Consider the following 16,466-nt stretch of genomic DNA (forward strand, 5'->3'; position numbering starts at 1 on the left):
ACATAAATGCTGAGAATGTGTGATAAGAAGCCGTGAAATCTCAGAAGACCGACTGCAGGATGCACCATTAATGAGGAGAGACTGCCATCTGCGGGCCAGGCGAAATCAAGAGGAACCAAATGGTGCTAGAAGATTTGCAGGAGGAGCGATTTCAGGTGATGAACCTGATCAGGTGACTCACAGGAAGGACTTCCTGTATATAAAAGCCCCACGTGCCAAACCACAGGCAGGCAGAAAGGAGAGCGGAGGCCAGCATAACGGGCCTCAGCAGAAAGTCTACGACAGGAAGGTGTCAGCCATCACCTTACAAGGCCCTGATTCTACACAGGACTCCGAGTTCTGCCTGCACAAGTCGGGGCCAGGATCCGTACCCCACGCCAGTAAAGAGCAAGAGACCGGACGTCGCCCATCAGGAGCTGAGGCCTGGTCCACTCTGACCCAATCCTAAGAGACTTCCGTCGATGGTAAAGATGAGAAAACTTGTGAGGAGACTGCAGCAGGCGAAACATGCCTGTGACTGCGGAAGGACAGTACATGTGAGCAGGGCCGTGACTACGTCTCTATGGTAATGGGTCAGCTGGGTTTAGGGTCTCATGTTGGGAGGGGGCCGGTTGGTGCATGGGAGTCTCAACAAGCTTGATAGACTACATTAAGGAGAGACTTGTGGCTTAGCGGGAAAATCCGGTGACCCCCGCTAGGGCCAGAATTGCAGCAAGAGAACTTCTGTGGTGTCTCCCACGATTAGACGCACCACTGTTGTGAACAGAACATTGACATTTTCCTTTTCTTTTCCAAGTTTTTCCAACCCAGCCTGGTCTTCTTTCACTGTAAACACTTATAGAATCCACATTGTGACATCTAGATATCATGATGTGCATTGTCTGAGGCCTCCTCAGCTCAGGAATAGCCGGCAGAGAGTGAAGAAAGACACAGAAAAGAACATTACCTGTCATTCTAGGCTAGAAGACACCAGAGCCAAGGGAGGACCGGGCTGGGAGCCGTGGTGGCAGGACTTGTGAGCGGCAAGGTGAGTATACTATTTTGTAATTTTTCAAACCTTCAGAAGGTCCTCAAAAATTGAACAAAGTGAATCACTAAAAATTCAGAAATACAATTTTTTGGTAAAATCCAGGTCACGTTCATTTCATCTCATCAGTTTGCTCATCATAGCTTCTATAACTTGAGAAGTTTCACGTATTAATGGATTTCCCATAATTCATGAAATAAACTTCTGGCTTGCTATTCTTTTACTGTTCTCCGGATGAGACGCGGTCTTCACATGTGGACATGTTCACACCCACAGGGAGTTTGGAGAAACAATTCCTGATTAACTATGTAATTGAGATTCCAGGTGATTCCGAAAGACTGTCCTCCCGTATTGTAACCAACGACGGAAGATCAGAAGATGAGATATGTTGGGAGGTCATCTGTTTCTCAGTTTACTTCCGGGGTGGTTTTTAATATTCATTGGAGCCGTTACTTAAATAAAACTAAAAAACATTAAGATGAATGTAAGAAGAATCAGAGTCATCGGTTCTTGACCCAGACGCTGGTCACTTCCATTTGCGACAAATTCCAGGTTAGTAAAATTAAGTTCTGGGATGTATGCTTGTATCCAGGTCTGGTAGGCTGTGGTGAGTGTGTAGACCCTGGGGCGGTTCGGCAGAGCACAGTCTTCACCCCAGCTGACAATGCCGGCCTGATACCATGCACCTTGTACTTTACACACCAGTGGTCCTCCTGAATCTCCCTGGATGGAAGGAAAGCAGAATCAGTTACTACCTGAACAGTGGACATGATGCGATGAGTGACTACAATACAATATGGAAAGGAAGAACTGTATATGAATAATTTGATGTACCTGGCACGAATCCTGCATCCCATAATTGTACCCGGCACATATCATATCATCCAGGATAATATTGGGGTTTGTGTTCACAGCTGAGCCTATGTGGTACATGGCATCACATGTTTTGGGGTCAATGAGTGGCGTCATCACCTCTTGAAGAGTCTCAGGAAACAGTAGAGACACTGTGAAGTTATAAAAGTCATTGTAAGACATCTCATCAAATCTAGGCATGATCAGCGACCATAAAAATATGAATAATATTTAGAATTGAGAGTCCTCAGTGGTTGATACCTTTTAATGGCTAACTGAAAAGATGGTAACAAATTGCAGCTTTCGAGACTACATACGTCTCTTTATCAGGCAAAGACTAAAACAAATTCTGAAGAATCACATATTTATGCACAACATAGTATAGGAAAAAAAAAAAAAAAAAAAGGGTGAGGGGAAAAAAAACCATGGATAAGCCAGGTGACATGAAGCAGAATTACCATGGGTGATAAACAGTTACGTCCATAAATATTGGGCCAATTCTTAGATAAGGAATGTTTTATTGTCCTGTGATTAGGGTCTGTTGTGATGACCCCCACATGGTAAAACATTCCTTATCTAAGAATTGGCCCAATATTTATGGACGTAACTGTTTATCACCCATGGTAATTCTGCTTCATGTCACCTGGCTTATCCTTGGTTTTTTTTCCCCTCACCCTTTTTTTTTTTTTTTTTTTTTTCCTATACTATGTTGTGCATAAATATGTGATTCTTCAGAATTTGTTTTAGTCTTTGCCTGATGAAGAGACGTATGTAGTCTCGAAAGCTGCAATTTGTTACCATCTTTTCAGTTAGCCATTAAAAGGTATCAACCACTGAGGACTCTCAATTCTAAATATTATTCTATCTACTGGCTAACACGGTACCAAGATATATTTCTTTCCTGCATAAAAATATGGAAATCCAAACATTTTTGATCCCTCATTTGGCATTTATGCAACAATTAACCTTAGGTCTTATGATTATTCTTACCGGGGTCATCTAATTTACAAAACCCATTTTTATTAGAAGATCCTCATTTTTGGGGGCAGAGTGTCTATAGCTCTGGAGGACCTGTCCTGTCCTACATTCCATAGACAGCCCATTGACACAAATAGACGCTCACAGCCTCCTGTGGTGGCACTGCGTGGACATGTAATACCTACTGCCAAGTTTACCCCTAGATCAGAGTCCCACCAGGATCATAAATTTGTTAACTGCTTCAGATGAAGAGACTTTCTAACAAGTAGTGTAGGCCACAGTAGAGAACTCCTTTAACAACCATGACTAGAGATACTGGGGTTTCCTTACCAATTTTTGGATATATTATACAGAGATTTTGGCCATGATTCCTTGACTCTGAGATGGAAATGTTGTCCATAATGAATTATTCTTTGCATTTGCCATTGGGTGACATGAAGCTTTCCACCTATTTAGTGCCAATAAGTCTCCTATCACAGATAGCAACGGCAATGAGAAATTCCATAAATCAGAGCAATCAGTGGGAGACTGTCAACTACTAACACTGTCTCGTTTTTGTGGAATTTCCAATGGTCACATGTCGTGGTCATCACAAAAGTTTAAAACAAAGCATCATGAAGGAGGACTTACCACCAGATCCGATGTCTCCCCAGCCGGTTACCCAGCATTCCAGTCCGGAAGGGAAGGTGACCGAAGATGATGGTAAACAGATGGGCAGAATATGTTTGGTGTAGGTGACGGGGTTAGTCAGCTTAATCAGGGCGATGTCTCCTGGACCCTTTATCCCCACAAACGTAGGATGAGTTATAATTTGCTGTACATAGGCGTAATATTCATGGTCGTCTGTAATCGACAGTCGGTATTTCCCCAGATAAACACGGTAAGAGTTTGGGTTCTTAGAGCTTCGAAATAAGAAACATAAGAATAGAGGCTCTCAGTGACATCACTTGGTGTTTTCAGGAAATGATATACATTACACCCTAGGACTCACCTTTGGACGCAATGGGCAGCAGTCAACACCCATTGGTTGGTGATCAGGGACCCACCACAGATATCAAATCCAAAGTAGCGCAGGCTGATCTGCCACGGCCATTCTCCATCCACAGCGTCCGTGCCCCCCACAATCCGGTTATTGACCATCGGGGAGCCGCACACAGAATAGTAGGTTGGGGCCGGGGGTGAGGTATAACTGGCCACTGGAATAACATAATGCACACGTAATGAACAACTGGGTGGAGTACGGCGAGTACATCTTCTCTCTTCAAAGTCATTGAGTCATCTCTAGACATCTAAGCCAGCTTCTGATTGCAGATAATGGACTTGTATTGAGTGACCATGGCCGCCCCTTACATATAAACCCCGATTGATCAAACAGATTTCTTACATTTACTGACAAGTAACTATTTGAAATGGTGCAAAAAACATAGCGACTTTTGCCATTTTTATACCAGTCCCAGCCTAATTTTTTAAAGGCTAACGGAGCTGAGCCGGGACGGGCGTGGATGAGCTCAGCCGGAAAATCCATCATAATTTACACCATAAAAATTCAGTGGCGTACAGGACCTAAAAGATATGCCGCATTGTTGATGAATTTGGCACATCTTACTCCAGTGTACGCGTCATCACAACGAGTGTGAAACATTCCAGTCTTGGATTTGGGACCATATCATAAACCGATTATTAACGAACCTCGGCAGCCGGATTGGCTTTGTTTGTGACACTTGAATATTTTTTATGTTATTTTGTAAGAATATTTTTTTTTGTTTTATTAACGGCAAATTTGTCAAAAAGTGAAAACTTAAGTTCTAGCTCCTTTAATTTATTTCTTTTGATTTTTTTAAATTAAAATAAAGGATTTAAAAATAATGAATTTCTTGCATTATGTTTTTAAATTTAAAACTTTTTTTCCATGGGTAAAGAATTTATATTTGCTTTTCTGTACGTGATTATAGGAGTGGAAATCTTGCCTGAGCTACTGTTAGTGACATTCAGAGATACTGTATGCTTTACAGACCATAGTGTTGTGGCCATGCTCTGTGATCTGTGCAGAGTTCACAGAGCAGGGTGGAAGAGGAGTTAACAGTGACAATGACCTGCTATCTTTAATGTCAGAGTCTTGTAGACCAGTGTTCCCCAGCTCCAGTCCTCAAGGCCCACCAACAGGTCATGGTTTCAGGACTTCCTTTGTATTGCACAGGTGATGGAATTATTGCCTGTGCAGGTGATGCAATTATCACCTAGGCAATACTAAGGAAATTCTGAAAACATGACCTGTTGGTGGGCCTTGAGGACTGGAGTTGGGGAACACTGTTGTAGACATTCTCTATGATCTGTGCTGAGGTCATTGTGCAGGGAGCGAGAGGAGGTGAGCTATGATCACCATGTATCTTCTATGGCTGAGAGTCCTTGGCATGCTTCGCGACCTGAGCAGCTGTCACCTATTGTGAAAGTTGGGTCTGACTCCTGAGATATCAATATATCAATTGTAATCCTGCTTTGGAGATAATGATGAGACTGTGGAGATGTGACCAGGAAGTTAGGTTTGGTAGCGACTAGAGAGGGGCAGATCGATTTGTGGAACTCCGGTCCAGTAGTCTCTGGCCACTGGATGGCAACTCTACGAATCTAATACCTTCTGGGATTCCCGGCGCAGCTTCTAATTTATGGCGCCCTGGTTAATCAAAAGCCGAGCCAGGAATCCTGGAAGGAAAGATATTTGCCGGCCTCTGGCCAAGAGACTACTGATTTGGTTGATACACCGGAGTCCCGCGAATCGTTCCACCCATCTCTAATGGCAAGTTAAGTTCGAAAGATTCAGTATTTTATTAAAATACAGTGATATGAGAAATGTTTGAAAAAAAAAGTTTAAAAGAACTTTATGTCTAACAGAAAGTAAATTTACTTTCCATCTACAGGAAAGAGGAAACATTAATCGTGTGTAATATTTCTAATGTCTGGACCATCCTTCGTTCAGTGGGCAGCCGGTAGCCCGTTACATGTATGTAATGTAATGATGCCACGGCAGCGTCTCCTTCTTACCAGTTGATGACATTGTCCCAATAATTGCATCACAGTCTATGGAAGGTGGAGGTATATATCCAAGGTCACTGAAGGTCACATCTGGCGCGTAGCTCTGGATCCATGATGTATAGGTTGTGACCAGGGTGTACACCCCGGGGCGATACGATAAAGCACATCCATCTCCCCAACTTACAACACCGGCTTGGTACCAGACGCCTTGGACCTTACAGACAAGAGGTCCCCCGGAGTCTCCCTGGAAGAAATCAACGACTCTACATAAATTTCCAATTATAGATCAATATTTAAAGAACACAAATTATTCAGTTTACAATTCAGTGGAAATTATAAAAATAGTAAAAATCTTAACCATATAGAATCTTCCAAATCGTCAGACATGGAAAGGCGAATATGCGTAATGGAAAGGTGACAACATCTCTCATTCTCTGCCTGGACAATCTACAAATATCTATAGATTTCTAGTCTTTGTCTTTTCTAGACACCTTTTTCAAGACACATGGAAGTAGGTCAGACCATCCCAAGATTGGGGATTTGAAATGTTCAGGATCTCAAACACGGTGTGGATAAAGTGTGACTGCTGAGCTTAGATAGATACACATTGTCCTGTCTTCATTACATGTCACCGATCACCTACTGGGGGTGGCCGCATTCATCACAAATGTTGGTACCTGGCAGGAGTCCTTGCCTCCATATCTGTAACCAGAACAGATCATGTCATCCAGGATGATGGGGTCATCGGCGTCCATGAAGGAGTTTACATGGTAGATACCATCACATCGCACTCGGTCAATGATTGGAGTCATCACCTTCTGGAGGGTCTTAGGATACGATAAATCAACTGGGGAAAACAAGAGTATGTGATTCGATTAAGCAGAAACCTGGAACATTCTCCCCAACAAGGAGAAGAGGTCAAAGCTAAATCGATAGATAGAAAAAAAGAATCTGCTCCCGAGTCCTTTAGGGAGCGAACTCTTTGGGCCAAGCTCAATAAACTAGAGACTGACAAATCTTTTGAAACTCGATTTAGCCAGCTTTGTCAAATTTTTACTGAAAAGTAGATTTGCAGTGAATTGCAAGTATGGCATAACACTCTGAGGTCTCCTAGGGCTTTATCCAACCCCTTATAAGCTCCTTAGTACAAACACAGCCATAGTGATATCAAAGTGACCTCAATCTATATGGCTGTTAAAATGTTTGGCAGCCATTCTGCCCTGCTGTGCTGTTACACACTATCAGTGATATTTATTTAGCATTTTATGCCTTTCCCTTCATCCCGCTAAGCTATGAGCTATGATTTCCGCTCACTATCCAGATTCACCCCAAGCTGGCCGCTTCATTCCTTATCTTGGCTTTTATACAGGCTATGATAGTCCCTTCAGAATGGCATTTGACGAGATAGATGGAGAGTGTTAGAGGGAAGTCCACATGGCCACAAAGGTCTTGTGATTCTTCTCTTACTAATACTGTATTGGGTAAAATGGCTTAAAGAATTTGTTTTGCGATTTGCAGAAATCAAATTGCAAATTGTTCGAGTTTGTCATATACAGTACAGTGAATTTCCTAAAATTTGACACCAATTAGATTTGCATCAAATTAATTCACTGTTCTCTAATAAATACATTTTTTAAAGGTTTTTTTTTTAGTTTTTGATGTGAAGAATTATACGTGAGACTGTGAACCATAGACTGGGTGACATAAAATCCCATAAATCCATCACAGGCGCCATCGTTCACTAAGTGGTCTCTTACCTCCTGAGTTTATGGTGCCCCATCCGGTGACCCAGCACTCCAGGCCACAGGGGAAGGTGACGGAGGCGGCGGGCAGGCAGATGGGCCGGATGTACTTGGTGTAGGTGACCGGACTGGAGAGCTTCACCAGAGCGATGTCCCCTTGGCGTCCATCACTTGTGTTATACAGGGGGTGTATGACGATGTCACTGACAGCAGAGGTGACTGTATGATTGTCCGCCAGTGATAACTGGTATCTCCCCAGCTGTATGGTGTAGGAATATGGACTGACAGGCCTGGGAATGACACGACACATTGTAAGGTGTCACAATATACAGATCTTTTATACAAGACGTTCTATCCTCTGTTTATTAAGGATGAGGGATCGATGCTGAACATCCTCCGCTGTAGCCGGCAGCTGACGTCTGCGTTCCGGTGAAGCGTGATGTCACTACCATGCCACCAATCAATGGCAAGCTGATGTCATCTGCCGGCCTCTGATTGGCCGATCTGTGGCATTAAACTCGTATCTCCATAACAAGACCATAAAGGGCTCTAATAACATGTATATACATGAACAGACAGAAAATGTGCAAAACCCGGAGCTGTGTGTGCGATAATGGAATGGGGTCAGTATGGGTGACCAGTATGGTCAGTATAGGTATGATTCCTATACAGGGAGCTTATAGAGCAATAATAACGTTCTTATTGACATCTATCTAATATCGTTCTGCCATAATCAGGGCCGAACTACGGGGAAATCTGATTGTATGGCGCCACCCAGTGCTCCACAGAGAGATATCACAGATCGGTCCCAAAATTCTAAGTAAAAAACTTGCACCTATGTATATAAGGTGACCCCGAGTGACTGCAGACGCATCGGTTTGGACCAGATAACCGCTTTAATGCCACTTATCGGTCTATAGAATATAAGGATATCGTAGTATGAAGAGGTTTCTATTCTAGATCTGATCCATTCACCGCATTGTTCTGCGTTTACGCCACATTGTCTGTTTTCTCACTGTAAATTTCATATTAATCCTGTGTACTGTCAATTGTGTATCAATAAAGCTTTGTCATTTTATAAGTAGAAGTGTGCATCTCAGAATAGGGTTATGCATGGTAGTAAAGGCAGATGGCATGGAAAGGGCCGGAGGTTATACACTGGGGAGATGGGACGGAGGTGATACACTGGGGGCGAGGGGCTGGAGGTTATACACTGGGGGTGAGGGGCCTGAGGTTATACACCGGGGGGTGAGGGGCCTGAGGTTATACACTGGGGGTGAGGAGCCAGAGGTTATACACTGGGAGTGAGGGGCTGGAGGTTATACACTGGGGGTGAGGGGCCAGAGGTTATACACTAGGGGCGAGGGGCCGGAGGTTATACACTGGGGTGAGGGGCCAGAGGTTATACACTGGGGGCGAGGGGCCAGAGGTTATACACTGGGGGCGAGGGGCCAGAGGTTATACACTAGGGGAGAGGGGCTGGAGGTTATACACTGGGGGCGAGGGGCCAGAGGTTATACACTGGGGGTGAGGGGCCGGAGGTTATACACTGGGGTGAGGGGCCAGAGGTTATACACTAGGGGAGAGGGGCCGGAGGTTATACACTGGGGGCGATGGGATGGAGGCTATACACTGGGGGTGAGGGGCCGGAGGTTATACACTGGGGTGAGGGGCCAGAGGTTATACACTGGGGGCGAGGGGCCAGAGGTTATACACTGGGGGCGAGGGGCCAGAGGTTATACACTAGGGGAGAGGGGCTGGAGGTTATACACTGGGGGCGAGGGGCCAGAGGTTATACACTGGGGGTGAGGGGCCGGAGGTTATACACTGGGGTGAGGGGCCAGAGGTTATACACTGGGGGCGAGGGGCCAGAGGTTATACACTGGGGGCGAGGGGCCAGAGGTTATACACTAGGGGAGAGGGGCTGGAGGTTATACACTGGGGGCGAGGGGCCAGAGGTTATACACTAGGGGCAAGGGGCCGGAGGTTATACACTGGGGGTGAGGGGTCGGAGGTTATACACTAGGGGCGAGGGACCGGAGGTGATACACTGGGGGCGAGGGGCCGGAGGTTATACACTGGGGGCGAGGGGCCGGAGGTTATACACTAGGGGCGAGGGGCCGGAGGTTATACACTAGGGGCGAGGGGCCGGAGGTTATACACTAGGGGTGAGGGGCCGGAGGTTATACACTGGGGGTGAGGGGTCGGAGGTTATACACTAGGGGCGAGGGGCCTGAGGTTATACACTGGGGGCGAGGGGCCTGAGGTTATACACTGGGGGGTGAGGAGCTGGAGGTTATACACTGGGGGTGAGGGGCCTGAGGTTATACACTGGGGGGTGAGGAGTTGGAGGTTATACACCGGGGGGTGAGGAGCCAGAGGTTATACACTGGGGCCCAGGGGCCTGAGGTTATACACTGGGGGGTGAGGAGCTGGAGGTTATACACTGGGGGTGAGGGACCTGAGGTTATACACTGGGGGGTGAGGAGTTGGAGGTTATACACTGGGGGGTGAGGAGCCAGAGGTTATACACTGGGGGGTGAGGAGCTGGAAGTTATACACAAGGGGGTGAGGAGCTGGAGGTTATACACTGGGGGGTGAAGGGCCAGAGGTTATACACTGGAGGGTGAGGAGCTGGAGGTTATACACCGGGGGGTGAGGAGCCGGAGGTTATACCCTGGGGGTGAGGGGCCGGAGGTTATACACCGGGGGGTGAGGAGCCGGAGGTTATACACTGGGGGGTGAGGAGCTGGAGGTTATACACCGGGGGGTGAGGAGCCGGAGGTTATACACTGGGGGGTGAGGAGCTGGAGGTTATACACTGGGGCGATGAGCCGGAGGTTATACCCTGGGGGCGAGGGGCTGGAGGTAATACACTGGGGGCGAGGGGCTGGAGGTAATACACTGGGGGTGAGGGACTGGAGGTTATACACTGGGGGTGAGGGGCCGGAGATTATACACCTGGAGCAAAAGACTGAATGTTACACATCCGGGGCAATGTAGCAGATGTTATACACCTGGGGAAATTGGGCTGAATGAGAGGCCAGAATTCAGTGACTAAGATCTGCAGCCGGGATCTCCCCTCTTATCTGTCTCACGTTTTATAGATACATTGTCACATGAGAGACTCACCATTGGAAACAATGTGCAGCACTCAGGACCCATTGGTTGGAGATCAAGGACCCACCGCAGATATGAGATCCAAAGTAGCGCAGGCTGATCTGCCACGGCCATTCTCCATCCATAGCATCCGTGCCCCCCACAATCCTGTTATAGACCACCGGGGCGCCACACACAGAGCTGTTGGTTGGGAATGAGGTATAATTCGTTTGCTGCTGGGTGGTTGTAGATGAAGAACTGGACACTGAAACAACATTAAAGAATCACATAACTAGATTTATGGAAGCTTCTTCTCATTTTGACAAATGTAAAGAAATCGCAGAGGAGTCAGATATTGATATATGTTCTGAAGACCTTACAATAAATGAAACGGTGACATTTCTTGTGACGCGTCCCTTCACAGACGCTGGGCCTCTCTGACGTTTCCCGGCACCTGCGCACTGCAGGACTTTGATAAGTACGCATGTGCGTCATCCACACGAACCAAGAAGGAGGACGGCATCATAAGAACATGGAAGGCACATGTCCAAGAAGAGTGACACCCCTCGGAAGGAACCACCCCAGAGATGAGTAAGTTATTTTTCTTCTCTTCCAAGTTGGGTTGGGGGCAGATATACAGCATTATAGGATGTTGTATATCAGCCCTGAAAGGTGATGGCCGTAACACGAACAAGCAACGGCGGACAGAAGGTTCCGAGCATGTGCACCTCCATTAATGTCGGGGCTCTTCAGAGCTTGGTTCCTTTGTTCCAAAGCCCTGATTTCGGGATCGCAGAGACTCCCAGCAATTAGTATGTTACCCCTTATTCTTGGGTTAGACGATAGTAACGCAATAATTGGGACTTATCCGGTAAGGCTCATTCACTGTAGATAAACCTTTCAGAGAAAGTAATATAATGTAAGAACATTTCCTAGAGATCATCACATATTTCTGCTGCCTGAATTACCAATTTCCCAAATGTAAATGTTTTTCAACTCAATTAGAAAAATAATCAAAAATATGTTTCTACTATGATTGTTATAACAAGAGTCTGCACCACGGGAACATGGTGACAGGACAGGGTCTCCTTCTTACCAGGCAATGCGGGTGTCCCAATAATTGCATCACAGTCTATGGAAGGTGGCAGTATATACCCAAGGTCACTGAAGGTCACATCCGGCACGTAGCGCTGGATCCATGGTGTGTAGGCTGTGACCAGGGTGTACACCCCGGGGCGATGCGATAGAGCACATCCATCTCCCCAACTTACAACACCGGCTTGGTACCAGACGCCTTGGACTTTACATACGAGAGGACCCCCGGAGTCCCCCTGGAAGAAATATGATTCAGCGGAAATTATGAAAGAGGAAAATGTCATCCTACAAAATCATCCTCATCTGGCAGACCAAAGGAGAGTGAAAAATATGTAATATGAAGGTGACCATGTCCATCGCTGTCCACCAGGACATCAACAGATATCGGTCCTAAATTCTCAACCACATCCAGACACGTTACTCCAGGAACAAGAAAACAAAGACGATCACCCCATCACTATACAGATATATCTACCATCATCATCAACAAATGTATAGCTCCATTCGTTGTTTGTGGCTTTTATTAAAGGGGTATTATCCAGTTATCAAACTGCTTTAATTAGTTAGACATCATGAAAATAAGCAAGTTGGAACTGACTTGCTTTTTCTATCTGCTGAAATTCTCCTGCTGTGAGGGCTTTTATCTTTCATAGTGTACAGCTGGTTTCCATGGAGCTCCTCCACTGTGCATAGGTGAAGGGTTAACTCCTAATATCCCAGCCACTTCTCTGCAGCCCATTGATTTCTATACTGAAGTTATCTGCTCACATACCCCTCCTTCTCAGCTCCTGACAATCTGCTGTTATAAATCTTGCAAAATTACCAGCCCCCACATATGCTTCTTCCAGTGCAGATCCCCTAGTCACTGCTCTCACTGGCCGGAGCATTGTTTAAATGCCCTGTTATCTCTATGTGTATATCCAGTGATGGCAGTGTAGACTCAGAACAAACCACTGATGAATGTGTTGCAGCAGAACTTGTGCAGAGCTTTATAGTTCTACTAATATTACATCTCTGCTCCGCCCCGGCCACATGTCCGGCAGGAAGAAAACTGTAATGCAACTGCAGAGCTCTGAGCTGCTCAAGAGACAACTTGAGGATATCCTTTTAAGTCATTTTCTTTTCTGACATATGGCATTTGTTGTTGCTTTTTACAACAAATTCTTCAAAATGGCGCTCATGAGTTAAAGAATTTTTGTTCAAATATCCCCTAGTTTTGTTTGTTAGCTTTTTTTTGCATTGTTGTGTTCCAAAACCCCATCTACTATGGTGAACAGATGATAAAACTGATGAAGAAGAAAATAAACTTTAAATTGGCCCAACTTATACAAAGAATTTGACACAAAACAAAAACCAACCTGAAAACAAACAACCGACTGACAGCCGGCTCAGCAATGTGTAAGTACAGAGCCGGCTGTCAGTCAGTGCCGGCTGTCAGTCAGTGCCAAGGTGCGGTCACAGCCGCTGTGCCCTGTGTTCTGAGAGGTGACTGAGGCCGCGCCGGCCACGCCTCTATGACTGAAAGCAAGAAGCGGAAGAAGGAGTAAAGCTCATGTCCTCCCAGTGGCTGGTCTTTCAGTGAGGCGGCCACATGGCTGGAGAATGCTATATATTGACCCTATATGTGCAGGATAATGGTGTTTTTTTACATGATGGGTTCCCTTCAAATGCAATATTGAAATGGGACCATAGAGCAAATTCTGAGCTCAGAAAGATTTGTTCTAGGTGATATTGTCTCAGTTGTTATTACACATGGCTGTGCGCCTACAGGAGGGAGCCACAGGGTGGTGGTGGCATCGGACAAGTCAGTACCTGGCAGGAGTCCTTGCCTCCATCTATGTAACCAGAGCAGATCATGTCATCCAGGATGATGGAGATATTGCTGCTGGTGTTGGAGCCCACGTGGTAGAGATCATCACATCGGGCTCGGTCAATGATTGGAGTCATCGCCTTCTGGAGAGTTTCGGGGTACGGTAAATTGACTGCAAAAAGAGGGGGATGGATGAACACTCAACAGGGACATAAGGAGACCACCAATCAATGGCTACAATTAAGAAAGTGACCCTGAAGCTTACGCACCCCGTCGGCCACCCTGTACTACCTCTATAGGGAAGAAAACCTTCTATTTAGTCATACTGAACAAAAATCATTTGAACGAAATTAAAGGCACGTGGCCGGTCAGTATGAACCAGGAATGCGGCCATATTTATGCCTCCGTGCAGAGTCTTTATGGAGGGACGCATCTAGAGGGTTAGGCCATTAACGAGCGCCTATATACAAGTTGATCGAAGCTCATTACCTGGCCTGTTCGCGAATACTGATGAGAACAGAATGATCATTATTACGATGGTTCTCTCCCCATACAGCTTCATGTTGTTGGCAGCACATCTCCTGTTTACACTGGGTTATGTGCTGCCGAGTGCAATAATTATTTTTTATACTGCCGTAAAATATCCTGTGGCTCGTTCATCCGGTGATTCCTTGATGTCTACAGGGGCTGATGACCCTGAGCGTTCATAGAAATCCCAGTTCACTGATGGTTGGCTCGTCTAAATGTATCTTGAGGGCTTTATGTCTTACCTCACAACTTCGAAAATAAAATACAGATTTTCTTATTGGCCATGGACCTCGGTGGGAAAGATGTTCCTTGGACATTAGCTACTGTTTTTTGCAAATACTAGTGATACATTGGTTGCTGCTCATCCAATCAAGGAGCAATGAAGTCTTGGGCACATATTGTGATGTAGAGTAACTTATTACGGTCCCCCTTGTTCTTGAGTGCCCCTTCACACAGTAGATCTCCTATCATCAGATGTCTCACCTGTTCCTGCATTTTTTAGCTACAAATGCCCTGTTACAGTCTTCACCGGCCACATAAGATCCTTTTCCGTCCTCCAAGGTCCTCATGTGCCAGTCAGAACTTCCCCCGATATGACCAATGTCAGGCACTAATTTTCATTTGTAGCTTGGATGTGACTGATCTATTTTATGATGTAACCTCAGATGAATGCAAAACGTGAGGAACTCAGAAGTACAAAAATACATAGGGGGCAGTTATGTTAGACCACGGGTCTTCATCATAAGTACATTGTTTAAGATATGTCAAAGTGGAGGTGACGTTTCTCTGTAAATTATAGTGAGTCCTCAGGCTGCATAAAACATGGTGAGGACTGTGGAAAGGGGCATAAAGTTCAACCTTCATAATTGCCTTCTCCTCCCCTGTGGACTTCACAGCTATTCTTTACATGATGTCCAATTTAATCAAACTGCATAAGCCCACTGATCATTTCATGGTGGCCTCTTTACTGTGAGTCTACACTTTATGAGCTCTAGAAAATGGACAGACTCCCCACGATAAGATACTTCAACCACTGAGCCACAGCCGGTGCATTTCGCGCACCTCAACCGCAAGGCAACAGCCAAAATGGTAAACCCCTTCCACCAAAAGTCTGCCAAACCAAGCAGTCCAAGTCTTGAATTTTGCTTCTTGTTCCCTTCTTTTCTCCACTTCCCTACTCTCATGTCTTCACTTCTCTGGTGCTTTTGCCATTTATCTGGACATAGTCCTATAAGTTAGTGAAAATGTAATTATATTTTTTGAAAGTTGAGGAACAATTGATAAAGCCATCTTACCGCCTGAGTTTATGGTGCCCCAGCCGGTGACCCAGCACTCCAGGCCACAGGGGAAGGTGACAGAGGCAGCGGGCAGGCAGATGGGCTGGATGTACCTCGTGTAGGTGACCGGACTGGAGAGCTTCACCAGAGCGATGTCCCCTTGGAGTCCATCACTTGTGTTATACAGGGGGTGTATGATGATGTCACTGACATCAGAGGTGACTGTATGATTGTCCGCCAGTGATAACTGGTATCTCCCCAGCTGTATGGTGTAGGAATATGGACTGACAGGCCTGGGAATGAGAAGAGAGGATATGGTGGATGAACGTAGCCATAGTGAGACTGCGATATTTGTATAATGCAAAATGGTGACCACAGATAGAAAAGAACAACGTCAAGTTGGCGACTGCGGCATCTGTAGAATGTAAACTATCACTACGCAATGATCTAAATTATACAAAATGACAACAAGTAATTCTTCGTAACATAAAAAGCTGCAGATATAAAAATACCACCAATTGATAGTGATGAGGCGCCATATGCTGCTACATAACTGCTTTTCCATCTTATTCCTTTAAGTCCCACAATAATATCGTTATACACAATAGATTTAGAAATCATCCTTTATGATCATCTCTGAAGGCTCCTAGAGAATGGGGAGCACTTCCATGAAAAGCTTACTGGAACCAAGAAAATCATTTTCACATCCAATGCTAATTATCAAGAAAAACATGAGATAATTGTTCCTGGGTTTCCGGCCATATCATTGTCCTTCCCAAACCCCAGTGATCACTCACCTTGAGAAGCAGTGAGCTGCAGACATGACCCACTGGCTGGAGATCAGCGTCCCACCACATATATGGCTACCATGATAACGTAGGCTGATCTGCCACGGCCACTCTCCATCGAGAGCATTGGTGCCTCCAACTATCCGGCTGGAGAAGACCGGGGAGCCGCACACCGGTGGGGATGATGTTGTGTTATTGGAGGCAGAAAGGGGAACTGTAACATAAGAAATCATCTTTAGA

At 45.6% G+C, this 16,466-nt stretch overlaps 2 protein-coding genes across 2 annotated transcripts; both read right to left on the reverse strand.

Annotated features, from left to right (window-relative positions):
- Nucleotides 1–799: 799 nt before the first annotated feature.
- On the reverse strand, nucleotides 800–10,968 carry LOC143785140 (transmembrane protease serine 9-like). Its single transcript, XM_077273823.1, has 8 exons — nucleotides 10,762–10,968; nucleotides 7,645–7,919; nucleotides 6,565–6,734; nucleotides 5,897–6,131; nucleotides 3,849–4,053; nucleotides 3,488–3,759; nucleotides 1,862–2,031; nucleotides 800–1,750 (listed from the first exon to the last, which is right to left on the reverse strand). The coding sequence occupies exons 1-8, from the start codon at nucleotides 10,872–10,874 to the stop codon at nucleotides 1,481–1,483; spliced, it is 1,710 nt and encodes a 569-aa protein (XP_077129938.1). The 5' UTR covers nucleotides 10,875–10,968; the 3' UTR covers nucleotides 800–1,480.
- Nucleotides 10,969–11,741: 773 nt separating this feature from the next.
- On the reverse strand, nucleotides 11,742–16,459 carry LOC143785257 (serine protease 33-like). Its single transcript, XM_077273989.1, has 4 exons — nucleotides 16,236–16,459; nucleotides 15,457–15,731; nucleotides 13,636–13,805; nucleotides 11,742–12,059 (listed from the first exon to the last, which is right to left on the reverse strand). Exons 1-4 carry the CDS (start codon nucleotides 16,457–16,459, stop codon nucleotides 11,742–11,744), a joined length of 987 nt encoding a protein of 328 aa, XP_077130104.1.
- Between the last annotated feature and the right edge of the window lie 7 nt (nucleotides 16,460–16,466).

The sequence above is a fragment of the Ranitomeya variabilis genome, chromosome 7, assembly GCF_051348905.1.
Source record: "Ranitomeya variabilis isolate aRanVar5 chromosome 7, aRanVar5.hap1, whole genome shotgun sequence".
Lineage (NCBI taxonomy): Eukaryota > Metazoa > Chordata > Amphibia > Anura > Dendrobatidae > Ranitomeya > Ranitomeya variabilis.